This window comes from Perognathus longimembris, chromosome 14, assembly GCF_023159225.1.
Source record: "Perognathus longimembris pacificus isolate PPM17 chromosome 14, ASM2315922v1, whole genome shotgun sequence".
NCBI classification, from domain to species: Eukaryota; Metazoa; Chordata; class Mammalia; order Rodentia; family Heteromyidae; genus Perognathus; species Perognathus longimembris.
The window spans coordinates 61,488,465-61,514,890 of NC_063174.1; the positions used below are offsets into that span (position 1 = coordinate 61,488,465).

Genomic DNA, 26,426 nt, shown 5'->3' on the forward strand with positions numbered 1-26,426 from the left:
GCTGGCTATTTGTTTCTTGCTGGTTGTTGGGCTTGAACTCAGGGCCTGGGTACTGTCCCTGAGCTTTTTTGTGCTCAAGGGTTGAGCTCCACCACTTTATGTCACAATACCACTTCTGGTTTCTGAGTGGTTAATTGGAGATGAGTCTCATGGGGATGTTCTGCCTGGGCTGGCTTTGAACCTAGATCCTCAGATCTCAGCCTCCTAAGTAGCTAGGTTTATAGGTGTGAGCCACCAGTGGCTGGCTTGGGATGTTTTTTCAGTCCCAGGGCTCAAAGTCAGAGCTTAGGCACTGTCCCTGAGCTTCTCTGTGCTCAAGGCTAGCACTCTACCACTTGAGCCACAGCGCCACTTCTGACTTTTTCTGTGTATGTGGTACTAAGGAATTGAACCCAGGGCTTCATGCATGATAGGAAAGCACTCTACCACTAAGCCACATTCCCAGCCTGGCTTTTTGTTTTTCTTTTCAGACAAGGTCTCTTACATAGCCCTGGGTAGCCTTGCCTCAGTCTCCTGAGTGTTGGGACAGGTACACAGCACTCTTGGCTCTCGATTAGCTCGTGTGTGCTTAGGTGTGTATGTGCATACATGCTGGTACGGGGCTTGTGTTCAGAGCCTCGAGCTTCTGCTTGGCTTTTTCAGCTTGTGACTTTACCACTCGAGCCACACCTCAACTTCTGGCTTTTTGCTGGTTGATTGGATTTGTCTTAAGCTGGCATTGAACCACAATCCTCAGATCTTGAGTAGCTAGTGTAACAGTTGTGAGTGTCCAGCTCAATTGGCTTTTTAGTATGGTTTACCTTGTGATTAGTTCAAGATAAAGATTTGTCCCAGAGCTCATTAATTTTGCCTACCATGTGATCTAATGCTTTAAAGCACTTCACAATACAAACAATGCTGTCCCTTGCCTTCTCTTATTGGCCTTCATAATAATTCTAGGCTGGAATTTACGGAATTAATGTTTCCTTTTCGCAAAAGCATAAACAGGCTCCGAGGTTGGGAGACGGGCTGCAGAACCACCGTCTACAGAGCGTTGGTGGCACGTGACCATCCCTAGACTGTCACCAGGGCCACATCCAAGGCCCCGGAGGCCTCCCAGCAGGGGGGCCAGGCGACCCGGGAGGACGGACGCACTGAAGGCACGAGCTGCACGGAGGGTACATCTCACAGACACATTTTATTCCCGCCACAGAAGAGGTGGCACTCCCACAAGCAGGCGCACAGCGACGTTCCGCGTTCCTGTCTCACAAAGCTCGCTCAAACGCCCGGGCGGACCGGCGTGTCGCCTCATGCGCTCAGTGATGGCCGTGAGAAGGCGCAGGGGTGGAACCTTTCAGGGAGAGGCACAACGAAGGAAGACTCGATTCAGAAGGGAAGCAGCACCACCGTGATTCCCCCTTTAAGTACCAACAACTGGAAAGTGTACAAGGAAGCACGGAGGAGTATTTCTCCGGGAACAGCTGGCCTGGCTTGTGTGTGTCACGCGCCACGGCAGCAGCTCATCTGCAGAGGCCTGGAATGGCCCCGGTGGCCCACAGTGGAGAAACAGAGAGAGACACCCAGCCAGAACCAGGCATGATTCCACGAAGGGGCTTCCTTGCACAACACCCTCACGCCACCAGGAACTTCGCAGGGTGGCAGGCTCACCCAGCTCACTGGTGCTCCTCTGTCGCTGGCATCCGCTGTCTCCGATTCCTGCTTCCCCTATTGCCCTTTTAAGTTTTACTGGACGTACTGGGGTGAAGCGTCTGGTGGTACTGGTCCTGAGGCCTTGACTCAGGGCCTGGGTGCTGTCTCTTAGTCTTTTGCTCAAATCTGGAGCTTTGCCACTTGAGCCATACCTACACTTCCGGCTTTTCGGTGGTGAACCACAGGTAAGTCTCATAGACGTTCCTGGGCACTCACTGGTTTTGAACTGTGATCCTAAGATCTCAGCCCCCTGAGTAGCTAGGAATTCAGGTGTGAGCCAATTGTGCCTGGCACATGTTGACTTTTAAATCATTCATCAATTCAGAATTCTCTATAGCAAACTTCATATTCCGAAGTATTTCTACTCTAGTTGACACAATCACTGAATATGGATTAATCTTAATTCAGAACTGATACAATATGTCTTGAGGGGCTGGGAATATGGCCTAGTGGCAAGAGTGCTTGTCTTGTATACATGAGGCCCTGGGTTCAATTCCCCAGCACCACATATACAGAAAATGGCCAGAAGTGGTGCCGTGGCTCAAGTGGCAGAGTGCTAGCCTTGAGCAAAAAGAAGCCAGGGACAGTGCTCAGGCCCTGAGTCCAAGGCCCAGGACTGGCCAAAAACAAACAAACAAACAGAAAAGTCTTGAAAAGATATGATGGTGTTTTTCATTTTCATTTTTCATTTCCCAACCACTCACAGAAGAAAAAAAGAACTTACCTTTCAAAGCCTTACTTCTTTTATCTAAAATCAAAACAAAAATTGGTTGTATCAATTCTTTGCAAAAATGCCTTTTGATAACTGTCAGAATCAACATGACTTCATAGGTCAGGTAAAACAGTAGAGGAAGCCCTGGGAAAACAGGGGAGTCACCAGAGGCGTGGTTTCGGAGGATGCCCCCAGAGCAGCCAAGAGCAGGGCTCGGGGCTCCGTTCCACGTGCTTCTCCACCCTCCCTTCCTTCCACACCCTCAACGGCAGATCCACGTCTTCCTTTCCTCTCCTCAACCAAGGGCTCATGACACGTTACTACACTACGGGGCTGTGTCTGTTCCACTGAGAACCACATTCCTGCTCCTCCGTTTCACATTTCATTATGAAGACGTGGCGATGAAAAACTCAGGAGAAGGCACCGCCCGTGGCACTGTGCCCTGAGGCGCCCCAGCCCAGGTCTCTTAAGATGAAAGGCACTTCCCACACGCATGAACGTCATCGTCAAACCCAGGCTATCAAGGCTGCTGCCCAGTGTGCCCACTGCCCCTAGGCTTTTCCTAGGTGGCTCCCACGGAGATGTTCACACCCAGTTAAGAGCTACAGATCCTTGGAAGGTAAACTGATTCTTTCAGAAAACAGTTTTCTTCCCAAGCTCAAAAAACAAAGCAAAAGAACCCCCAACAAAACCCCAAACTTACCAGCACTCCTGATCTTATAGACGATGTAGCTCATCAACCCCACCCCCAGCCAGATCTCCTGGTAAACCTGGGTGTAGTAGGGTTTCATGGGGACCCAGACATTCTTAATCAGGCTTTGGAGCATCTGAAAGTGAACAGCGACACCTATCAGCCTGCCTTCCACTAAGCACTGCCCCAAGTCACACCCCGTCCCGCTTTTTGGTGGTTTCACCACCATGTTGAGCACACTTGGCACCCCAAGCGAAACAAGAGGGTCAGAGTGTGATTTCCCCAAGAAACCAACACCCGGGTCTGGCTACACTGGCCAGTGGCAGCTCACGCCCAAAGCCCAAGGCTCCCTACCCGACAGTTGGCGCAGGGCGAAAGCCCAAATGTGAGTTTATTCAATAAATAAATAGTATTTAGCCAACTGGACTTAAGTGGAAAAGCCACTGCCATCTGAACTTATGGATTCTTCACATTCAGGTGTCTGATGAATGTTCCCAATGCACCGACGATGCACCCCGGCAGACTCGGCGTGAGCTGCCTTGCTCTCACCTGGAGAGGAAAGGCAGCCAGCAGTCATCCCGGCGGCGCTGAGCGCGCCTTCCCTTCCGGAAGCTGCACCTTGGCTGCCGTGTCTGGCCTGGTCCAGCACACTTCCTCACCTGGCCACCACACGCACTGGCCCCGCCCGCTAAATGCGTTAGCTAAATACATTAAATACAATTACCTCTCACCTCTCCACCACACACAGGATTCTACTTCTCTCCCCTGCTGGGATTTCCCTATGTCCCCAGCATGTCTGCTTTGTAGTACCGTGTCCTTAGAGGGCCCAACCCAATTAAAGGCCAATGGCTCCCCTTAAATATCTTAAAACACGGGGCTGGGGTTGCAGTTCGGTGGTACAGTGGCTCGCTTAGCATGGGCAACACAAGAAACTGTCCAAACCTGTGTGAATTAGGTATTTGCTAGAAGCCATGAGTCTTAGGAGCAAAGAAACAGAACTGGGCTACCTAGAGAAATGTCCTCAGGCAAGGCATGGGTAGGCCTTAGAGGCCAGAATGAACGTGGAGAAGTGAAAGGAGTGGAAGGGAGCCGTCTGGCCACTGTACGACTAAATGCCTGGTTTCCTGACCGTCCTCATAAGCCTTGAGTGCCACCTTGTGGGATGGGTGTGCGATCGTCACCTGGAACTCCTTGTGGGTTAGCTCTGAGGTCAAATTTCCTATTTTCTCATCATACCTGGACTCTGTGACAGAGTATTAAAGGTTCCAACCTGTCAACAGCCCTGTCTTGACAAAGTCCAAGGAGGACTCCGAGGGGATTCTGGGGCATGGAGTGAATCCTTCCCCTCTGGGACAGCAAGAATGGGATGGTGTTGGAGACCAACAGGTTGGAAGCCGGGGATCCTGGGACCCAATACCAGCTATGACTGCTTTCTTTGCTCACAACCTCAGAAGTCCCTGCTGCCGCTGCTTCACAAGGGCCCTCCACCTGCCCCACAGAGCTCTCCATGGAATCCAGGGGAGAACCCAAAGGACCCCACCTGAGAACTCAGTAAAGGGTCACAGCAGCAACAGAAACAATGGCTAAAAATACTCAGCCAACAACAGTAATCCTGAGCCACGAGAATTTCTAGCAAAGATTAAACCCCCCCAAACAAAAAGCCTCACTGCTTGCAGCAGCAGCAGCAAATGACTATAGTCCTAGATACTCAGTAGGCTGAGATTAATGAGACGGAGGACCAAAGCCCCACAGGGAAAGTTTGGGACATCAAGTCTCAACCAATAAAAAAGCTGGATATAGCCAGGTGCTGGGTGGCTCAAGCCTTTAATCCTAGCTGCTCAGGGAGGCTGATTCCTGAGGATCATGGTTCAAAGCCAGTCTGGATAGGAAAGTCTGTGGGACGCTTATTTCCAATGAACCAGAACACTGGAGCTGTGTCTCAAAGTGGTACAAGGCTAGCCTTGAGCAAAAGAACTCGGGGACGACATACAGTCCTAGTGCAAGCCCCATGACGGTCCGGAAACAGAACCCAAACCAAAAAGAACTGGACGACAGGCACGTGCCCGTCATCCCACTCACATCCGAAACAAAGGGCATTGCGGCCCAGGCCTCCGAAAAGTGATGAAAGCAGGAGAGGTCTAGGAGTGAGGCTCGAGCGGAGAGCTCAAAGCCTCGTGCTCACACGTTTCAGACTTCGTCTTCGGGAGGGAGGCGGTGCCGTGGCTGGAGCGGTGCAGCACCGACCTTGGGCTGCCGCGCTCAGGGACGGCACCCGGGCCCGGCAAAAACAACAGCAAGGAGGTCTTCGTTAGACTGAGGGCGGGCACGCGGTGAGGGTGCCAAGGGACTTCCGCGCTTCCGGTATTGTGCCCTGGATCTGGACGCCTCAGCTCGTCCCTCACCTCACAGTAGCACCACGGTCCCTGCGGGGCGGGGCGGGGCGGGGCCGGGCCACCCAGGAGCAGGCTCAGGCGGGCGCCCCGCGAGGGGCCTCCGTCCCGGCCACATTTCCTAGCTCAGTCGGCCTGACGGCGCCCATCTCGTAAGACCTCGCCCCGGGAGGCCAAACGTCGGGCGATGAGCTGGAAGCAGGCGTTCGGATACCGGCTTGGAGCCCCGGACTCCGACCAAAGATGAGAGGGGGGCGGGAGGGAGGGAAACAGCTGCTCCCGTTCACAGGCCAACCGAGCGCCGCCGCGGCCCGGCTCGGCCCCGCACGCCCCGTCACACACGGCTGGGTGTGCAAGGCGGGGGGGGGGGTCGGGCGTGCGGACAGGGCGTCCCCGTCCGGGGAGCCGCTCGTCCGGACGCCGGGCGCCCCGCGGTCCGGGCCTAACCGCCCGCAAGGCCTCCGCGATCTGGGGGCCAGGGCGGGCCGGCCCTCCCGCCCCGCTCCCGGGGTCCCGCCCTCCTCCGGCCCCGGCCGCCCGGGACCGGGCCCCGCTCTCACCGCGACAGGACCAAGGGCTCGGACCCCGCCCGACCGCAGCGCCGTCCGCAGGAAAGGTCACGCGCCGCGCAGGCGCCGCGCGGGGCCCGCCGGGAAGGCGGAAGGAGCGGCGAGGCGCGAGACGGAGCGGCGCGGGCCGCGCCTGCGCCCACAGCGCCCCCGGCGGCCGTGCGGAGCTGGAGGTCCGGAGGCTCCGCCCCGCGTCCCTGGCTCCGCCCCCCGCGGCTCTCTGGGCTCCGCCCCCCGCGCCCCGCCCCCCGGCCCGCGCCTCCCTGGGCTCCGCCCCCCGCGCCTCCCTGGGCTCCGCCCCGCGGTGAGGCCCCCCGTGCGCGCGCCTGGCCTAAGGACTTCAGCCCGCTGCGCGCCGCGTCGCCGGAGAAGGGGAGGCCGCCGACGCCCGGAGAGCCAGTTAGGCCATAGGAATGGCATAGTAAGAGCCGAACGAGCGGCTCCCGGGGCGGAGGAATCGCTGAATGAAGACCAGGAGAAGCCACTCAGAAGCCTAACCAGCAGACAGACAGACGGACAGACGGCCACGCGGCCGGGAAGCGCGTGCGGGCAGCCCCTGCCCCTCCACGCCTTCCTGGCGCGGAACGGAGCCGGGCGGAGGTGCTTGAAGAGAAGGTTCCAGAAGTGGCTTTCCAAGGCAGCCCCCAGTTCTCAAGTCCTTATGGCAGGGTGCTCACCGGGCATGCTTAGGAAGGTCAGGGTGCAGTCCCGGTGTTAAACTCCCAACCCCACCCCAAGGCCAACGGAAGACAAAGCAAACATGTTCAGTGATTGCCCATGGATACATGTCCTATGTGTAGTGTGCTATTTACACTGGCGGAGCCGCGTTCAGTAACGAGTGTGGAATACAGCCCGGATAAACCAAGGAGGGAAGTATAACCAACAGCTCCATGAAACAAACACACACACCCCCTACCACTAATGCCCATTATTCAGGTTGGAAGAAAATGAGCTAGGATGGAAAGGTGGGGATGCAAGAGAGAATGAATGATGGATAGTGAACATGGTTCTGTTTTGAAGCTTTATGCAAAACTTGGAATGCTTGTCATTTTAGGGTATTGGTTTGGTTTCCAAGGCCCCTGGGGGTAAATCCTAATAGCTATTTTTCTCTCTCCCTCCCTCCCTTCTCTCTCCTCCTCCCATTATTATTATATATGTATGTATATATACACACACACATATATGAATGAGAGAGTCTCTGTCCCTTTGATCTTACTGCTTTCCAGAGTGGTTGTAGTATACATTCCTACCAGCAGTGTATTAGGGTTCCTTTCTCTGCACCTTGTCAGCATTTGTTGTCTGAATTCAGGATACAGGCCATTCTTACTGGGGTAAGGTGGTGTCTCAGTGTTGTTTTTATTTGCATTTCCTTTATTGGCCTCGAAATTTACAAGCCTTTTAGGCACTGTGTGATGTCAAGCTGTTGCCCTTTAACTCTGAACTTTGGGCAAGAATGCAAGGTGATCTGGGCCTGACGGAACAGGAGTCCTGAGATCCTCAGAGCCAAATGAGGGAGCTCAGAGCCACCCAGTGCCCCACAGAATGCTGACTAGTGTTTTAGTCAAGGAAATGAAAAAGCATCAAGGCAATGTCTTTATTAGATAGTAACACCTCCTCCCCCCCCCCCAAAGAAAAGATTAGAGATAGGAAAAGGTCCCACTTCCTGCTCATAAAATATGTGAACCAACCTCTCTTCAGAGATGCACCTTCCAATTCCAAGTGCATTGTGAGCACAGCGAGGTGGGCTCACGTCCCCAATCTTAGCTCCTCGGGATGCTCTGATGCGAAGATGGGTGTTTGAAGTCAACCCAGCGGCAAAATGCTGGAAAGCAAAGCTCAAGTGGTGGAACACTAGCCTTGAGGGAAGAAGCCCAGGGAGAGGGCCCAGGCCCTGCGTTCAAGCCCCAGTCCTGGCACAGACACCAACACCCTCTTTCCCCCCAAAAAAAATACAAGGGAAAAGGGGTGAGTGGGCTGGAGGGCAGCTCCTCTGAGGGCAAGCCCTAGTGGAGGGAGGATCAGCCGCGACTGCAGGGCTGCGGCGCAGGGCCTGGGGACCCGTCCACCAGCACCCGCTCGCCCTGCTCTTCCCGAGCTCCATCTAGTCGGGGGTAGGGGGCGCCCTGCAGGCCCCGCGAACCTCCATAAGCAAGCCGAGCGCAAGACCCCGGTCCCTCCCTCCAGGCCCTCGGCCGGGCTCTGGTCACCTGACCACGGTGGTCCCAGCAGGCCTGGCGCTGGGGCTGGTGCGTGCGGTCCACGTGCGTGCGTGCCGATGGCTTGAGGCCTGGCCCCGCCCCCTCGCCGTGCGCACGCTCTGATTGGAGGGCCGCGGGCAGGCGGGGCGGGTCTTCCGGGGCGGTGCCAGGCGGTTCGGGCGGCGTGGGGTGTTCCCGCCACTCGGCCTAGGCAGTTGACGCCCGCCCCGGCCCGCACGGGGCCGCGCCTTGCAGAATGTTGCGGAAGCTCACCGTCGACCAGATCAACGACTGGTTCACCATCGGGAAGACGGTGGCCAATGTGGAGCTGCTGGGCTCGCCGCCCGCCTTCCCGGCTGAGGCGTCCCGGAGTGAGGCCCCGGGGGGCCCGGAGGAGGAGGCGGCCGCCGGCCTCGGCCTCGGCCTCGGCCTCGAGGCCCAGGCCCCAGCTCCAGCTCCGGCTCCGGAGGCCTCGGCCCGAGACGCCGCCCGGGCTCCGGCTCCCAAGGGCCTGGCCTCGGCCTCCCGGAGGTAGAGCGCGCGGCTCGGGGGTGGGGGGTGGGGGGGGAGGGCGGGGCGGGGGCGAGCCGGGGCCGCAGGGTCAGGCCTGGCCTTCGAGTGTACGCCTGTGCTTCCCTGTCGTAAGCTGAGCCGTCCCAGAATGCACTCTGTGCGTGTGCGCGCAGGTCCACGTCTGGCTTTTTGCTGGTTAACTGGCGCCAAGAGTCTCATGAATTGTGTGTTGTTTTTTTTAACCTACCTGGGCCAGCCTTGAACTGTGAGCCTCAGATCTCAGCCTCCCGAGTAGCTAGCTAGGAGTACAAGAGTGAGTCACCGGCACCCAGCTCGGGTTCGTTGGTTTTTGAGATGGAGCCTCGCTGTCTTCGCCAGGGCTGGCCCCGGACTCTTATCGTCCTGCCTTAAGCTGGGGTTACAGGCATGCATCACCACACCTGGTATGGTTTTTAGGCATCAACTACAAACTGAGAGGGAGAAACTCCGAAAACAGCGTCTTCTTTCATACCCTTTCAAAGTCTGGCTGTAAAATGAGTTGGCTGCACTGTGGGTAACTTGGAGTAGCAGGGGACTCATTCTCCTCCTGGCTGAGGGAGTGGCACCACTGCCTACTGCTCCTTCAGTCGGTAAGCTTATTGGATGCAGTGTTTTCTTCCTGTCAGGATAGAGGATGGCCCCCTCTGGGTTGTCTGAGGTGCTGTGCGGAAGAATGCACATGACATTTCCCTCCCGAGAGACCAAGGAAGTTACCAGCACTAGTACTGACTTCAGAGACAAACTCCAAAGTCTGCTTAAAACAAAATTTTGTTTTTGCAGTCAAGAGTAAGTTCTTGGGCTGGGGATTTAGCTCCAGGGAAGCCTGGCAATTACAAGGCTCTGAGTTCAATACTCATCTCTGCTTTAAACAAAAAAATTCTTGATTTTTTTTTTTTTGGTTGTTGTTTTGGTCTGTCATGGGGCTTGAACTCTTGAGTCTGGGTGCTGTCCCTGAGCTCTTCAGCTCAAGGCTAGTGCTCTATCACTTGAGCCACAGCACCACTTACAGCTTTTTCTGTTTATGTGGTACTGAGGAATAGAACCCAGGGCTTCAAGCATTTTAGGCAACTATTCTACAACTAAGCCACATTCCCAACCCTGAATGTTTTCCTTTAAAATAGCTAATAATGTTAAACTAGTCCATTACATTAAAAAAATTTAGGTCCTTATACAAAAGGGTTTAATTCAACATGTTTGTTTATAAGTCTAGTATATGTTGATCAGTGTCATCTCTTCCATTATTCTCCCCTATCTTTCAAAAATACCATCCATCTCCTCAAGCTACTTGGTCAGTCCATTTACTTTTACTGTTGAATTATAAAATGATTTTAAAATACTTTCCATTATTGTTGAGATAAAAATACTCTGGATTAAAAATGAATCTTCTTGGCAGAGTAAAGCACTCCTTTGTTTCTAAACTGCATGTTAACTACATTACATTCCTTCCCTCTCTGATTCTATTCCCTATTGTTCCCTGTTGAGAATGGTCTTAGAAGGGATTTTAGCTCCATTCCAGTGCTATATTGCATAGGTAAGATTTACATTAATCCTTTGTTCTAGATGAAAAGTTTAGTTCCTGCGTAATTTGTTTGAGGTATAAGAAAATACTTCAAACATTTTCAAAATATTTAGCAAACACTTTAGTTAAAAGTATATGGTTGAACGAAAACATTGCATGTTCATAGAATACTATTTAAAACAGGATTCATCCATAGAAATGTCAGCTTCTGGCATTGTAACAGAAACTTGAAGTCACCTATCATTTTCCTTACTGATACTATGAATAGTTCTGATCCTAAGATGATCATAAAAGCCCCACTAATGTGTACCTTAATTCGATGGGTGATAATATGGCAGGTTCCATATTCTGTATGAGCACGTTGGGAACCTGTTCTTTGTGTTTCTGTCTACATAACTTGAAATCGTGGGTATTTCCTCTTTGTCCCGACTCTTGGAGCTTTCACCTGTGAGCACCGCGGGAGCAGGGCCGCGAGCACCCCAGGGGTCCTGTGGGCCCTGGTGCTGGTGCTCTCTGTCAGGACTGCTCAGGAAGTCTTTTAGAACTTGCTTGAAGATGTAGACAATTTCCCATGGCAGCACATCATTTTCTGCTAAAACTTCCCGAAACCTAGAGGGGATTGGAGAATAAATGTTCTCATTTCCTAAATACAACATATATAATGCCATTGTGTACTAATTACCCACCTTTAGAGTAATCTGCACATAAGTTTATGCTTTAAAACTATGCTTCTGGTAAAGAAAATTTAATTGTAAAAAATTTCCTACCAGTGAGATAGCCAGAGACAGATTTGTTCACCTGTATCTAGGGGTTTGCTGATGAAAACTTTACGTAACCTTACAATTTCTAGTCTGAATATATGAGGGACTTAGACTGGGCCACACTGCATATCATAAGAAGAGAATTAACATGGTAGTTTTACCTGCTGAGAATGGTTCCGGTTTGGCAAGGTTGAACTTGGGAGCAAAGGGTTTCAAGTTGTCTTTGTTCAGTAGCTGGGATAGTTACATGGGGATTCTGGTAGCTTCGCAGCCAGTTGTAATCCACACCAGTTTTTTTCACTTTCTGTTCATTTTCTATCTCTTGTATTAATCTCTCTCGCTCCTTGAGATGCCACTTTAACTCCCGAAGCAGAGTTTTTGTTACTATGTCTGAGCCAGGGTAATGTGTGGGTTTGTAGGAGTCATTTCTTGGCCATTTCATCCAGCTGAAAAGTGGCATTTTTAGCCTGTGGTTCCAATGAGCAAATATTTATTCTTATAATAATAATAATTTTATAATATTTTGAAATAAAATTACCAGAAAAGTATATGACTTTTTCACTAGGTGGATATACAGGTCAAAGTAAGATTAGACGACGGATTAAAGTCTTTCAGTTTCTAACTAGGTCAGTGTAAAAAAACCAAGCTTGGAAAATACTGTATGTAGCAAAGCAGACCAAATAGACAAAGTTGGAGATAACTACAGATGGAATAATTTCTGGAAATAGCACTTGCAGTAAAAGTTCTTAGGATGCTTTAAGCTACTATTGTATTGAACAGTGCTATCTATATAAAAGTGTGTCTCAAGAAGACACATTTGGTACCGAAAAGGTTTAAAGCTTACCTGCCAAGTTGCTGGGTCTGTGGTTGGGACGTTGCCGAGGCGTTTGCGTGAATTGATGATGCAGCTGTGGTTCAGTCAGGCTTACGTTGCTCTCCTGGAAATGCCCTCCGTGGAGGCCGTGAGCCTCCCACTTTACCCACGGAGACCGTTCAAAATAAACAACTTTCTATGTTAGGAACGAGGTTGTGATGTCTTCACTTGGAGAGAAGGCTCATTAATTCACCTTGGAAGTAAGCTAGAAGAAATGACAAAAATAACTGACTCTTTAATCTTCACAAACGGTCGAATGGTCTGCCCTTTAAACGTAGCCCATCGCGTTGGGAAAGGACGCTGGCAGCGTTGGACGCTGGTCCCAAATGCATGCTGACATGTCTTTGGTGATGAGCTGAGGAGCAGTCTGTCTGCCGAGGCAGCACAGATGTGCTCCTGGCTGAAGTGAAGACAGTCGCATGATGTGATGCTTTGCTGTGCATAGCTGCAGGTCACAGTTTAGTGCTGTATTTTTATGCCTGTAGAGCTCTAAAAATAACCATGTTGCCTTTATTCTTCAGCTTAACTTTCAGGCCATTTAGAAGCCAGGTCACTGTCCCCTCTAATGAAAGCAGGAAAAGTAGATCAGACTTGATTATTTGCAAAATATACAATCTGAGAAAGCTTGTTGTAATCGAGTAAAAAAATAAGCAGAGCATTCTGACATCAGTTATTCATGTAACATTTAGCAAATGCTACATTCTGTCTTTGCTTTTTCTTGAAAAATAGTAAATTTGTATATTTAAGCAGGTTGAGATGCTAAAGGACGTTTTAAACACTTCAGTGGCTAACATTTTTTCTTTTTGCCAGTCCTGGGGCTTGAACTCAGGGTCTGGGCACTGTCCCTGAGTGTCTTTTGCTTAAGGCTAGCACTCTACTACTTTGAGCCACAGCACCACTTCCAGCTTTTTATGTTTATGCGGTACTGAGGAGTTGAACCCAGGGCTTCATGCATGCTAAGCAAGCACTCTACCACTAAGACACATTCCCAGCCTAACAACTATGTCATATTTGGCAGCATTTGGGTTTAAAATCAGGGTCTTAGGCTCAGTAGGCAGATGTTCTATCACTTGAGCCATGCCTCCTGCTCTAGTAATTTAAAAGTATATTTAATCTCTTTGGGTATATATAATAAAGTAATAATGGCTTAACAGGAAAAACAGAGGTAAGAATATGTAAAGTTCAAAACAAAAACCTCACAGTTTATGATACAAAATGTATTGGTGTTGTGTCTTGGAACTGTACATGAAACACTTGTATCCAGTATTTAGTGTATGCAATGTCTTTATTGTGCTAATTTTCTATTTGTTTTGCTAAAGAGTGGAGTATAAAAGGTCCTTTACTCTCTAACTCTGTGTAGTGGCTTCACAGTGGCTTTTCTTTTAATAATACTTGTCTCTTCTGTTGCTTTTCCTGCCAATGAGCCGTGAAGAATATACATTGTTCACATCCTACCAGTGTGCCATATGGGATCAAGAGGGATGTGTGTGGTCTTCCTACAGCTCCTATTACTTACAGACCAGAAAAAGCCAGATGTCAGAATTCATTATCCTGACAGATAGGTCTGTGAAAGGAAGTTTATCATGACAGAAGTAACCTAACAAAATTCACACCAAAATTACATAGAATCTTGCCACCTCCTTTTTGCTGCTTAAGAATTTCTTCCCTTGAAATGGTAACAAAATATCAGCATATATTAGAAATAGAATATAAATTTTATTTCTGTCCAAGGCCTTCTGCTGTTTTGCGTTACTGCTGCTGCTTATCTGCCAGTGCCAAGCCTCCCTGCCCTATGTGTTTCTCAAGCTCACTTACAGCCACTCAGGGTTGATTACACTAATGTTCTCAAATTCTTACTCTTCCTCTTTTCCATGGAGCCACATGGTAATTCTCTTTTTTGGAGACCAATTATTACAACCTAATTTTTTCTTCATCAGCATTCTCTCCTTGTTTTTATTCCTCCTTTGAACTCTATTCTAGTTTACTCTTTTTCTCCCTCTTTTCTTTCTTTTTTTTTTTTGTTGGTTGTGGGACTTGAACTCAGGGCCCAGGCACTGTCCCTGAGCTGTTTTGCTCCAGGCTAGTTAGCGTTCTACCACTTTGAGTCATAGCTTCACTTCCAGTTTTCTGGTGGTTAATGGGAGATAAGAGTCTCACAGACTTTCCTGCCCAGGCTAGCTTTGAATCGTGATCCTCAGGTCGTAGTTAGGATTACAGGTGTGAGCCACCCAAGCCTGGCTTTCTGATTAGATTTTTCATTGTCCCCTACTGTAATTGCTCAACAGATATTTATTGCTGTCCGTTATGGCTTAGAGGGTTGTAGGCTGGAGGTAATGCAGCACACTAGACAGACCTAGTCACTGCCCTCCAGAACTAAGAGCCTTCTAATGAAGAGAAGTGTGAGGTCATTTAGATCACCACTTGTTATTTAACGTACTGAAAGTGTGAGGGTCAAGGAAAATCTAACTCTGTGTGTGTGTCCATGTGTCCTGTAGCAGAGATTCAAAGGTCAGTGAGCTAAGCCACACCGCCTCTGAAGGCCATTCCCGTTCTCTGCTTGACCCACCGGACAGGTGTGTAGCCACTGACACCACTCCTTGTGCCTGATCTTCACAGAACTTGACCTTCCACCTTGGCTTTGAACTTATTTGTATGAACCTTCCTTTGAACTTATTTTATGAACCAATTTGTCTAGTACTTGGTATGTGCTTATTGTTTGAAATTTTATTTTCTCTTATTTCTCCTGAAATTGTTAGAGTGAAAGAGTAACAATTATCACTTCCTTAAGTGTTCCCTACTACTGTGCAGTTGGGGAACATATATATTTATAGATCAGGAGAAGAAAGTACTTTTTATTATTTTTTTCTGTTTAGCATGGTAAAACCAGGTTAATACTGGCTTTTTTACTTACTAAAATAAATGAATCATTTCAAATGAATTAGAACCTCATAGGATATTTTGTGTAGAAGACAAATGTTTTTACTGTTAATACTGTTAAATATTTTCTATTTTCTTTTTGTCATGATTTTTCTAGGTTGTATCTTATTAACCAAATAGAAACATTTAAGACCTAAATGAATGTGTATATAAAATAGTTTGCCAAATTTTACTATTCTTTTTAGGTCACTCAGCCAGAAGAGCTCAGAAACAGAGTACATTAACAAATATAGACAACTTGAAGCACAAGAATTTGATATGTATGGCAGTGATCCACCAACCAGTGGACCAGGTAACACGTTTACACATTAGTAGTTTACACATTAAAACATTATATAATAAAACTTAAGGAATATAGTACTGGTCAAAGTAAGAAATCCTTGTTGCTTTGTAATTCAGGATGTCTTTTGGAATAAATATGATAGGTTTTTTTTATCTTAAATATAGTTTCTAGTTTGGAAAACTAGTAATTATTAATTTAGACACTTAAAATCTTATTAAGGGACTGATGTATTGGCTCAAGTGGTAGAGCACCTGCCTAGCAAGTAAAGCTCAGAGACCTGAGTTCAGTCCCTAGTACTGTTAACAAACAAAATCAATAAACTTGTTAAGAAAGTCTTAAATGATACACATTAAAATAAAAAATTAAAGCAGAAATGTGTAAAATACAATGTAACAAGTCCTTCTTAAGTTCCCCTCCCCAGGGTAAACTATTCAGTGTTTAGAAGTGCCGGTGATTTAGTTGTCTTCCTGGCGTGTGGCTCTGTGCCGGCCATGGCTTTGTGATACCTGTGTACGTGCTCTGGGGGGCACAGAATATGCCTAGCAGGTGAGGGAGAGTTGGGCCCAGGGTGGGAGGGTGGGTAGGGTATAGCAAGGCAGAGTAGGGGCTGGGGTAGAGGGAAAGGGATGCAGAGGCCCTGTGATGAGAGAGAGAGCCCTGCCCTGAAGGAGGGCCAGTACTGCAAGGCAGTAGAGATGGGCAGAAGAGCCCGGATGATAGCACTCCCCGAGAGGGCCAGGTTCCAGTCCCCACAACCTTCAGATGTACTACTTTCATGGTAAAAGAAAGGGAGGTAAGGATTTTGAGGGGGGAAGATTTTCCAGATGACCGAGAGCAGTCACATGTGTTGTGAGGGCTGCCGGAGGATCAGTCAGTAGATCTGTGACAGTTCCTATGTTGGAACGGCACAAGGAAGGGGCTGTGGGCCAAGGAATGCAGGCCACTTCTACCAGCTGAGAAGGCACAGGGCCATGGACAGACCAATGTGGACACCTTGATGGCAGTGTAGTAGGACTACTGATTTTGCACTCTGGGTGTTTCCAGAACTGTTCGGAGGAGGTTATGTGTTCTGAGGCCCCCAAGTGTGAAGAAACACATTACAGCCGCTGCAGGAAACTCGTTCCGTGGCTCTGAGGGAAGTTAGGTGGCAGGGTCTGTGGCACGACTAAGAATGTTCACCTTGATACTCAGAGGATAGCTATGGAAGCTATTAGGGCTCTGGTTTTTCTTGGGAAAAGTGGTGCTGCATGCAAGGTTTGGGTTTGGAAACTAAGTTGAGACCCTGTGTATTTGTGTGTATAAGTCCTCATGTGTGGACACAAAGCTGTTTGTATTCCTGTGTGTTTATTTTGTAGTAAAGCCATGCAATTACCACAGGTTTCAACATACATATTTGGTTATACCCATTATGTTGCTTCAAAATACTTCTGATTTTGGTGTGTTACAGTGTTGTTTTACTTAGATTTAGAAAGTTGTTTCTAAGTAGAAATTGAAGAACACACATCAGTGACTTTCTATAGATCACCTTAGAATCATTTTATGTAGTTAAATGTAAGTTGTCTCTTAAATATAGTGACTGAGTAGCATTGAAAAGTGGAATCTTTCCTCACCGTGAGAGCCTGGCTCCCGACCAGGGCCTCCTCAGGGCTCTCGTGTTCTCCTTGACAGTTCAGAACCTGTCCTGGGTGGTGGCGGATTGCCACGGTACAGCCTTCTTTTTAGTTTGCGATTATTTTTAGTGCCCCATCCCCATCCTTAGCTTTTTTTCTGAACTGAAAAGGCAAAATTCCTCTCCATTGGAGTGAAGCGTAGCTTCGCATGCAGAATACCACTCATCCTTGGAGAAAGAGACCTGTAATTATCTATTTTAAATATTTAATTTTATGGCTGTTAGAAATGCAGCTATTCAACTTATTTTCTGTATGCTTTATAAAACAAGACATAGTCATGTTCTCCATATGAGCTAACATATTACTCATTAATTTAAGTCAATTATATACTGTCTGGAGCTTCTAATTATAGAAATTTGTTTTTTTCTCCCTAAATTTAGTTGATAATGTTATTTTGGGGTGGCCAAGAGAACTAGCTATTTTTATGGTTTCTCTTTTTTTGTAGTTCAAGTAAAACCTTTTAATGTTAATAACCTAGGATAAAGAGATAAAGGAAAAATGAGAATAGGAGATTTGGGGGTATTTTATACTACTTTGGGCTTCTCTTTGATACATGTAGCTAGTTGACTTGCCTTCGATTATTCTTGATGCTTTCCTTTTCCTTTTGTGTTGGTGCAAGGCTGACAGCCACATCTCTGTGACTGTCTCCGCTCTTTGGTTTCCGTCCACCCTGGGGCAGTGGACATGGAGGTGGGGCCTGTTCTGTGCAGGCTTTGCTCCAGCCAATGACCTCAAAACGTCGGGTGGTGTTTTGTGCTGCCTGGGCATGGGTTATCTTTTAGACAGTGCGGTAAGGGCTTTTGACATTTTATTTCCTGGGAAATTTCTGTCTCTTAAGTAGCAACCTTCAAAATGTATGGAATCAAATCATGGAAGTCACATTTGTATTATCAAGAATAACGGATTCATTTAGCAGCTCTGGGAACCAGGGCTGGATGTGTCTTAGTGAAAACATACAGCTATCTCTTTTTTCTGTCTTCCTCATTTGGCTCTTCCCTTTCACTCCCAGTCTGTCCCAAGCTGCCCCCTGCCCCGGCCCCCACTATCAGGACAGGGCAGACCCTTCTCCTTTTCTGAGTGTCTTTCCAAAGTCTAGGCATACTAACTGCTAGAGTAGGCTGGGAGGGGGTGGAGGAGAGTGAGGTGTGGTCCTGTAAAGTCCCCACCCCATCCCAGTGAGCTTAGCAGGGAAGGGGTGTTAAGAGGCCTGGGAAGCTCTACTGGGTTGGGTTTTTCAGGAGCTTTCCTTGAGCTCACAAAGCCTCCCACCAAGGAGTGTTTGTTACACAGGAATTACAACAGAACTGGTTCTCCTGTTCATGAAATTGAGAATAAGAACCTTGGTTCAGGGATAGGAATATGGCCTAGTGGTAAAGTGCTCGCCTCATATACATGAAGCCCTGGGTTTGGTTCCTCAGCACCACATATATAGAAAAAGCTGAAAGTGGGACTGTGACTCAAGTGGTAGAGTGCTAGCCTTGAGCAAAAAGAAGCCAGGGGCAGTGATCTGGCCCTGAGTTCAAGCCCCAGGACTGGCAAAAAAACAAAACAAATCAAGAACCTTGGTTCAGATACAGGAAGAAGAGGTTGTGATGTGGCTCAGCGGGAGACTGCTTTTGTAGATGTTGGAGCTCCCAGGCTCATTCCCAGACCCCCCACACTGTACGTGTATATACACTGCATTTGCATGTATACACATACTATATATACACCACACACATATATACACACATGCTATATGCGTATGTACACACCATACATACACACAACACACAGAGACACGCATGCACACACACACACACACACACACAGAGAAAATAGGGTAGGGACTGGGATGCAAAACCTGAGACTTGATCCTTAGTGCTACAAAAGAAAAAGTACCTATAGAAAAATCGCTACACTTAAATTACATATTAATAGACCAGTTATGAAAGAAAAGCTTAGCTGTATGTTTTTCAGATGGGACAATGGCAGGAGAGAGCTACTGACATAAAGGAAGGGTGCTGTGGGGGGAGAGGGATATCCAGAAAGAGGAGTGAATTGGGAGAGAGACTGGAGTGAAAACCATAGCCCATGAACTTGGATGCCTCCACGGTGTGTCACATGGGGCAAGAGGCCCCTGAGGATGTATAGGAAAGCCAGAGCAGTGTGGATTTACACGAAGGCACTGAACAGGTAGGGAGCGGTAGACACTATATCAAGCGGTTTTACTTTACTGTTTTTATTAGTGTATATTAACTGTATGCAACGGTTTCTTTGAGATATATCTGCAGATTCACATAATGTCCTTTGGTCATATTTACTTCCTCTGTTATTCTTTCTAGTATGTTTTTAGCAAAGTGCAATTATCCCTTTTCACTCTACCTGTAGTTTGTAGGTTGTGCTTGCTTTATTTAATGTCATTATTGACTTCTTTTGTAGCAAGGAATGCAATGTAATAAGTTAGTGGCTCTATTGGAATCCTGTTTAGTCGAGTGACAGGTGTTGTGTCTCATAGGTCTGTTGCCTTAGGAGGCACCACAGGCCACCACTGTTGGTGGCTGTGATGGAAGGAAGGAAGCTGCATTTGCTTGTTTGCATTATTGGTTGACTTAGAAGTTTCTAGTGAGTCTGCTGGTGTGCTAAGTCTGTAGAGGTTGTCATTGCATTTGCATATGTGTATATATGCCAAATGTGTGTATAAACACAAATGTATATCACACACACACACACACACACACACACACACATATATATATATATATATATATATATATATATATATAACACTGGCATGTTTGTTTTGTCTTTTTTTCCAGATAGATATAGCATTTTATTTGTTTTCTCTGAATACAGGTCCAAGGCTGCCTTTGGCTAAATTAAGCAATGTGACATGCATCCCAGAGACAACTTATAAATATCCTGAGTTGCCTATAAATCGGTGTAAGGAAGAGGTAAGTTCATCTTTGCTGTAATCTGATTTTGCCTTGAATCAGTGCCTGCAGCCCAGCACTGTTGGTTTGCAATGTGAAAGCTGCCCCGGGGAACATGGTGCTGCGAAGTGCAAGGCAGAGGCTGACTCAGGAGGTTAGCCTGGCTGCTGCAAGATGACTGCTGCTCAGTTCCCTTCTGCCCCGGGTTAGCTTCTGCCCCAGCAGGCACATCTCCTGCAGGGCACTGGGCTTTGTACCTGCCCTTCCCTGCCTGTGTGTATCCATTGGGAAACCTGCCTGCCCTGCTACCAGAGCAGCTTCCTTCAGAAACTCACTGCAAGGTTTCCCTAAAAAGAGAGCATGTGCCCTACATGACACTGGGGTTCCTTGAGGTGTTTCCCCCTTTTCTATTCACTCACTGACACATCATTTTATTGCCAGTGCCAGGACAGATCTAGCTGCTGTATGGTTAAGTTTCAAATCAGTTACATGCCATTAGGTGTGGTTCAGAGCAAGTATATTGGAGGGAGGAGGTAACAAGTTGGATAAGAAATGTACTCACTGCCTTACATATGAAACTGTAACCCCTCTGTACTTGGACTCAGGGCCTGGGTGCTGATCCTGAGCTAATTTGCTCAAGGTTAGCACTCTACCACTTTGACCCACAGCGCCACTTGCAGTTTTCTGGTGGTTATTTGGAGATAATAGTTTAATGGACTTTTATGCCTGGGCTGGCTTTAAACCACAATCCTCAGGTCTCAACCTACTCAATAGCTAGGATTATAGGTGTGAGCCACCAGCACCCAGCTTTGTGTATAAAATTATAAAATAAATTTATATCTAGAGGTATAGACATCCACTTTGGTGCTTTCTTTTTCTTTTCTTTTCGTTTTGGTGGTTCTTGGGATTTGAACTCACTTGCTAAACAGGAGCTTTTACCATTGCGCCATCCTTCCAGCTCTGATTTTTGCTAATTATTTTTGAGATAGGATCTTATTTTCTGCCTCAGGGTATGCCTGGGCATAGTTCACCTGTGTTAGGCTTCCCAGTAGCTATTGTATCAGCCATCATGTCCAGCTCTTCATTGAAAAGTGGACTCATGACCTTTTTCCTACCTATGTGGCCTTGGGCCAGGATCCCAGCATAGTCTCCTAAGTAGCTAGGATTACAGGTGTGAGCCACCAATGCCTAGCTTGGTAATTTTATTTTTATAGAAGAAAATTGAGACCTATAGAACTAAAGTTACCTTGGCTTGGCTCTAATAGCTATTAAGAATTATGGTGCCAGGTGCTAGTGGCTCACACCTGTAGTCCTAGCTACTTGGGAGGCTGAGATCTGGGGGATTCTGGTTTGAAGCCACCCTGGGCAGAAAAGTCTGACATGTTGCATCTCCAAAATAACCAGCCAATTTTAGCCATGCTGGATGTGTGACTCAAGTGGTAGAGTGCTAACCAAACCATCATGGGTCTGTGTTCAAGCCTTGCTACTGCTATAACATAAAAAGTTACCGTAGTAGAATTTCTTTAAAAAGAACAACCGTTTGAGCCTTCTTGCCCTCTTGTGATATCTAGATGGCTGAGAGTAACTTAAAGGAAAGAATCCCTGCAAGACTTAAGATTGGAAATAATTTATACTGTTGTCCTAATTGTAAAATACACCTTTCTTTAAAATTCCAGGTTATTTCTTTGATAGAAAGCAACTCTGTGGTAATTATACATGGTGCCACAGGAAGTGGTAAGAGCACTCAGCTGCCCCAATATGTCCTGGACCGTTGCCTTCAGCGCTCTACCTCCTGCAACATTGTGGTTACCCAGCCGCGGAAGATCGGGGCCAGCAGCATTGCCAGGTGGATCAGTAAAGAGCGCTGTTGGACTCTGGGTGGCTTGGTGGGTTACCAGGTGAGACACAAGAGAGAAAGTTCCCACACTTTGTTCCTGTATCTTTTTAATTTAAATTTTATTGTAAAGGTGATGTACAGAGAAGAGGGGTTACAGTTACATAAGTCAGGTAACGAGTCCATTTCTTTTTGAATAGTGCTACCCTCTCTCATTTTCTCCCACTCGCCCCACAAACTCCCTCTTCTCCAAGTTGTAAAGTTTATATCTAACACAGTGTCTAGTGTTACTGTTGAATTGGTTCACCCTTTGTCCCACCTTTTCTGTGGTTCCCCTTCCACTCCTCAAAATAGATAAACATATGTAAGACAAAGGGTACAGAAGTAGAAAACAGTGACAAAATTTTATTTTTCTTTTCTTTTTAGTCTTATATTCTATGATGACTTCCATTTACTTACAGAGCAGAACTGTAGGGCAATTTGAAAAATAGTGAAACTGATAGATACTTATAGCCCATGTCTGTGATGCTGGCTACTTGGGAGATGGGGAAGATCTTGGTTCACAGCCAGCCTGGGGAGGAGGGGGAAGTTTGTGAGACTCCAACTCAAATAATAGCTGGGCACAGTGGTGTGCGCTGTCATCCCAGCTACTCAGGAGGCTGAGATCTGAGGACCTTGGTCTAAGGCAGCCTGGGCAGAAAAGTCCATAAGACTCTTATCTCCAATTAAGCACCAAAAAGCCAGAGGTAGAGCTATGGCTCAAGTGGTAGAGCACCAGCCCTGAGTAAAAAAGCTTAGAGACAATGCCCATGCTCTGAGTTCAAGCCCCAGTACCACACACACACTCCACCCCCACCCCACCCCAGAGTTCAGGTACCACAAAGAAAAAACTAAATTTCTTGAAAATAAATAACTTTAAGTTTCTTTCTCAATTGAATAGAAAGAAATGAAAATTCTCAGGCTCCTCCCCTTTATAATCTTGTCATTGTGGTTGTTTGTATTCTAGAAGGTGTCCTTACCCACCGTTGTTGTAACATGAAAATGTTACCTCCACCTAGAAAAGAATTTAAAAAATCTACTTGATAATTTAACTTCTAATCCAGACCCTATATATGTTCTGAAATGTAGTAATTTGTATGTATGTATGTATTTTTGTTGGTCATGGGGCTTCAGGTTCCCTGAACCCTTCAGCTCAAGGCTAGTGCTCTACCACTTGAGCCATAGCTCCACTTCTGGTTTTCTGGTGGTTAACTAGAGTCTCACAGACTTTCCTGCCCCAGCTGCCTTTGAACGGCGATCCTCAGATCTCACCCTCCTGAGTCGCTAGGATTACAGGCCTGAGCCATCAGTGACCAGCTTATCATTTTTATTTTTATTCCCTTTCTTGCCTTCATTATAAAAAATGGGCAAAGCCTCTTTTGATAGGGAAATTGAAGCCATTTAAGCTTGAACACTTGCTGTTTTTTTTCTGTTTCCTCCTCAATTTTAGGTAGGGCTAGAGAAAATAGCTACAGAAGACACCAAGTTAATTTACATGACCACTGGAGTCCTGCTTCAGAAGATTGTTAGTGCTAAGAGTTTGATGGAATTCACACATATCTTCATTGATGAAGTGAGTACTTAGCCTTATTTATAGAACACAGTGCATATCAGTTTTTACAAGTATCTGGAAATGGGCCATCAAATACTTTGGGTCTACATTTGCTTTCTCCACTTGTGAGAGTGAGTTTTCTGTCTCTATTGTTGCTTTGTCCTACAATATGGGTTAGATACTGAGTAGAAAATGCTGCTTTATTTAGAGCAAGAGTTGATCAGCAAGCAGGCTACAGCCCCAGATGGGATCTGGCCTCTGCTTCTCTAAGGTTTTACTGTAGCAAGTTCCCTCACTTGATTATGGGCTGTCTCTGGGCAGAGTGGAGTACTTGTGCAGAGATTGGACCCTGTTCAGTCTCCAGCAGGTCAGTTGTCTCAGCCCTGGTTGGAGAGTGCTACTCACAGTCGGAGAGTTCAAAAACTTCATTATGTGTGTAAGTTTTTAGTCATTCATGGAAACTTTCTGTCTAATAAAGCAAGGACAACAGAAACTTAAAAAAATAGCACTGAGAGTATAGCCCCGTGGTTGAGCACTTGCTTAGTGTTACAGGACTTTGGATTCCATTCCTAGCACCAGAGGAAAGAAAATAGAATAAAATATCTGTCTATTTACCATTCTTAAAAAAGAAGACTCCAGTAACATTGCAAACCCTGTCTTTGTTCTTATCTTAGCCAGCTATCCTGCCTGCCTGCCTTCCTTCCTTCCTTCCTTCCTTCCTTCCTTCCTTCCTTCCTTCCTTCCTTCCTTCCTTCCTTCCTTCCTTCGTTTCTTTTTTGCTGGAGTTAAGGCCTTGCTGTGTAGCCCAGGCTGGCCTGGAACTTGGGATTCTCCTGCATGTGGTCCTAGTGCTAAGATTACTGGCATGTGCCACCATGCCCAGATTGTTTTAGCTTCCTTTCTTCCTTTGCACTTTCTAGATGTTCCTCAACTGGACGAAACACTTAATTGATGTTCATATTTTCAACAAGATTGTTCCAAGGATGGGGATATTGGCTTCCTCCTAAACTGTTTTTCTCTTCTTTTTAACTTTATCAGGAATTTTGTTCTGAAGAACTTGACTCGTTTTAGAGGAGTGGAAACATTGGCTAATACACAGGGTTTTCAGTTGACTTTCAAATTCGACCTCTGAGACAGCTGCTAAGGGTAAAGAATAGTCATTACTGATAGCAAAAGGCATCCTCAGGAGAGCTGCATTGGTAAATGACAGTCTGGGCATGTTTACTTGGTTTTTCCACATGCTGAAGGATGCTTGGGGAATGCAAGGAGAAGGAAAGGATCTGTGGTTGTCCCTTCAAAATAGTGTTAGGGATGACAACATGATTCATAGTCTTCAGGTTGCAATTGAATTTGTATGGAATAGGCAGTATGAGAAAAGTGCTTGAGTTCACAATGGCTGTCAGTTACTGAGCCCTTTACTGTAATCGAGCCCACTTGATATGAAGGAACCCGAAGCTTCATGAAACTCTGTGGTCAGACTACCAGGAGCAGATAGTGTTGCTAGTGGTATGCTGGAGCTTGTTCCAGATCCGGTAGTGCTAAGAATGCCTGTGTCTTATTTTCTGTCTATCTGATGTCTTGCTGAACTGGTCTACAGAGGTGATTCAGACAGTATGTCCATAGTGCATCATCCACAGCTTTCTTTCCCAAATGGTTGGACAGAATTTGGCTCCCTTGCAAGGGTTTGCCCTGTGGGGCCACTGGGAGTGGCCGGGAGATGCACGTTTCTCCGCCCTCCACCATGAAGGTGTCTGCACCGTCACTGAACCACCAGCACCTGGAGGCGAGTGATGGGCTAGTCCTGAAGCGTTAGGCTCGTACATAGCACTCTTTTCATGCTCTTTGGAATAATTTGAAATTACAAAGAAATGTGTGCCCTAAAATTGAAGATAGCTAGGAAGCTAAAAGTGGAATGGTAACATTTGGGGCTCTTTGAATTCTTGGAAAACAATAAGCTACCTTCAGGCAGTTCATACATTCAGTGAACTTTTTTGAGTAATTGATGTGAAAGAGCTGCCCTGTCAGGTGCCTGTAAGAACAGTCAGGAAGACTAGCTTCTGCTCTTGGCCCTCACCTTCCCACCCAGGGAAATGAGTGCCCGCTGAGGTGTGCATTTTTGCTCAGTAAGGCAGGGGGCCGGGAGGAGACTGGTGGTCTGTGTGCAGAAGAGTGAGCAGGAAGGGATGGCCTCAGGGATGAGAAGAGTGCAAATTCAGAAGAGAAGCAAACCTTAGATGCAGGCATGGGATGTGTGTGTGTGTGCGCGTGCGCGCACCCATGCGCATGTATGTTCATGTGCGCACGGAGCGAGATCATGCTGATACTGAAACTTGAACTCAGGGCTGGGAGTTCTTGTTCAGCTTCTTAACTTACCTGAGACACATCTCCACTTGCAGCATTTTGCCTGTTCTTTGGAGATGATTTGTTTGTCTGGGCTGTCTCTCTAGCCCCAGTTCCCAATTCTCAGCCTCCTGAGTGGCTAGGATTACAGGAGTGCCCCAGGGTGCCTGGCATAGGGCCTGAAAGTTGAGGAGAGATCACTTGGTTTTCTTTCTCACCGAGTTAGTAGGATGGGTTTATTGAGGAGGTGCCTGGCGTTGGTGATGTGGTGGGATAGGAGAGAGCTTTCATGGTGGGCTGTGAGGATTTCTAGCTTATGCATAAGTACCAGATACTTGCAGCTCCTGATCTCTGGTTTTGTCTGTATAACTCTGGACATACCTACTTGGTAGGGAGTAAGGCTGACTGTAGGGCCTGCATTAAACCTAGCACTGTAGTGTCACACAGGCCTTGTCCCTGAGAAGAGGGCTTTATCCTGTAAACATATGGCAGGGAGTTTCTCCAGATAGAATCTTTGTGTGTATAGGGGCTGCTACTGGGGCTTGAACTCAGGGCCTGGGCTTTGTCCCTGAGCTCAAGACTAGTGCTCAAGGCTAGCATTCTACCACTTGAGCCACTGTTCTACTTATGGCTTTTGGTGGTTAATTGGAGATAAGAGTCTCACAACTTTCCTGCCTGCGCTAGCTGTGAGCTGTGATCCTCAGATCTCAGCCTCCTGGGTAGCTAGGATTACAGGTATGAGCCACCAGTGCTGAGCTCAGAATTTTCTTTTCCCTTGTATACTGAGCTTTCCTAGCCAACCCTGGAGTGACTGGGCTCCTCTATAAAATCAGTCCCTTTGTCCTTGGCTACTTGCAGTGGGGAGGCTTGCACAGGCTGGGTGCTTGGCTGCCTTTGTCTGTAT

The 26,426-nt window shown here is 47.3% G+C and overlaps 3 protein-coding genes across 3 annotated transcripts in view; 1 reads left to right on the plus strand and 2 right to left on the minus strand.

The window, feature by feature from the left end:
• Positions 1 to 1,158: 1,158 nt before the first annotated feature.
• Positions 1,159 to 6,168, minus strand: Atp5mj (ATP synthase membrane subunit j). The gene is made up of 4 exons (XM_048362685.1): positions 6,043 to 6,168; positions 3,105 to 3,228; positions 2,414 to 2,437; positions 1,159 to 1,330 (listed from the first exon to the last, which is right to left on the minus strand). Exons 2-4 carry the CDS (start codon positions 3,226 to 3,228, stop codon positions 1,296 to 1,298), a joined length of 183 nt encoding a protein of 60 aa, XP_048218642.1. The 5' UTR covers positions 6,043 to 6,168; the 3' UTR covers positions 1,159 to 1,295.
• Positions 6,169 to 10,631: 4,463 nt separating this feature from the next.
• Rd3l (RD3 like) lies at positions 10,632 to 11,541 on the minus strand. Its single transcript, XM_048362679.1, has 2 exons — positions 11,243 to 11,541; positions 10,632 to 10,929 (listed from the first exon to the last, which is right to left on the minus strand). Exons 1-2 carry the CDS (start codon positions 11,539 to 11,541, stop codon positions 10,632 to 10,634), a joined length of 597 nt encoding a protein of 198 aa, XP_048218636.1.
• Positions 11,542 to 14,437: 2,896 nt separating this feature from the next.
• Tdrd9 (tudor domain containing 9) overlaps positions 14,438 to 26,426 on the plus strand; it is a 65,699-nt gene continuing 53,710 nt past the window's right edge. The window contains exons 1-5 of the mRNA XM_048362031.1: positions 14,438 to 14,463; positions 15,078 to 15,184; positions 19,681 to 19,778; positions 21,434 to 21,655; positions 23,081 to 23,203. Coding sequence (XP_048217988.1) covers positions 14,438 to 14,463; positions 15,078 to 15,184; positions 19,681 to 19,778; positions 21,434 to 21,655; positions 23,081 to 23,203 — 576 coding nt within the window. The remainder of the gene's footprint in view (positions 14,464 to 15,077; positions 15,185 to 19,680; positions 19,779 to 21,433; positions 21,656 to 23,080; positions 23,204 to 26,426) is intronic.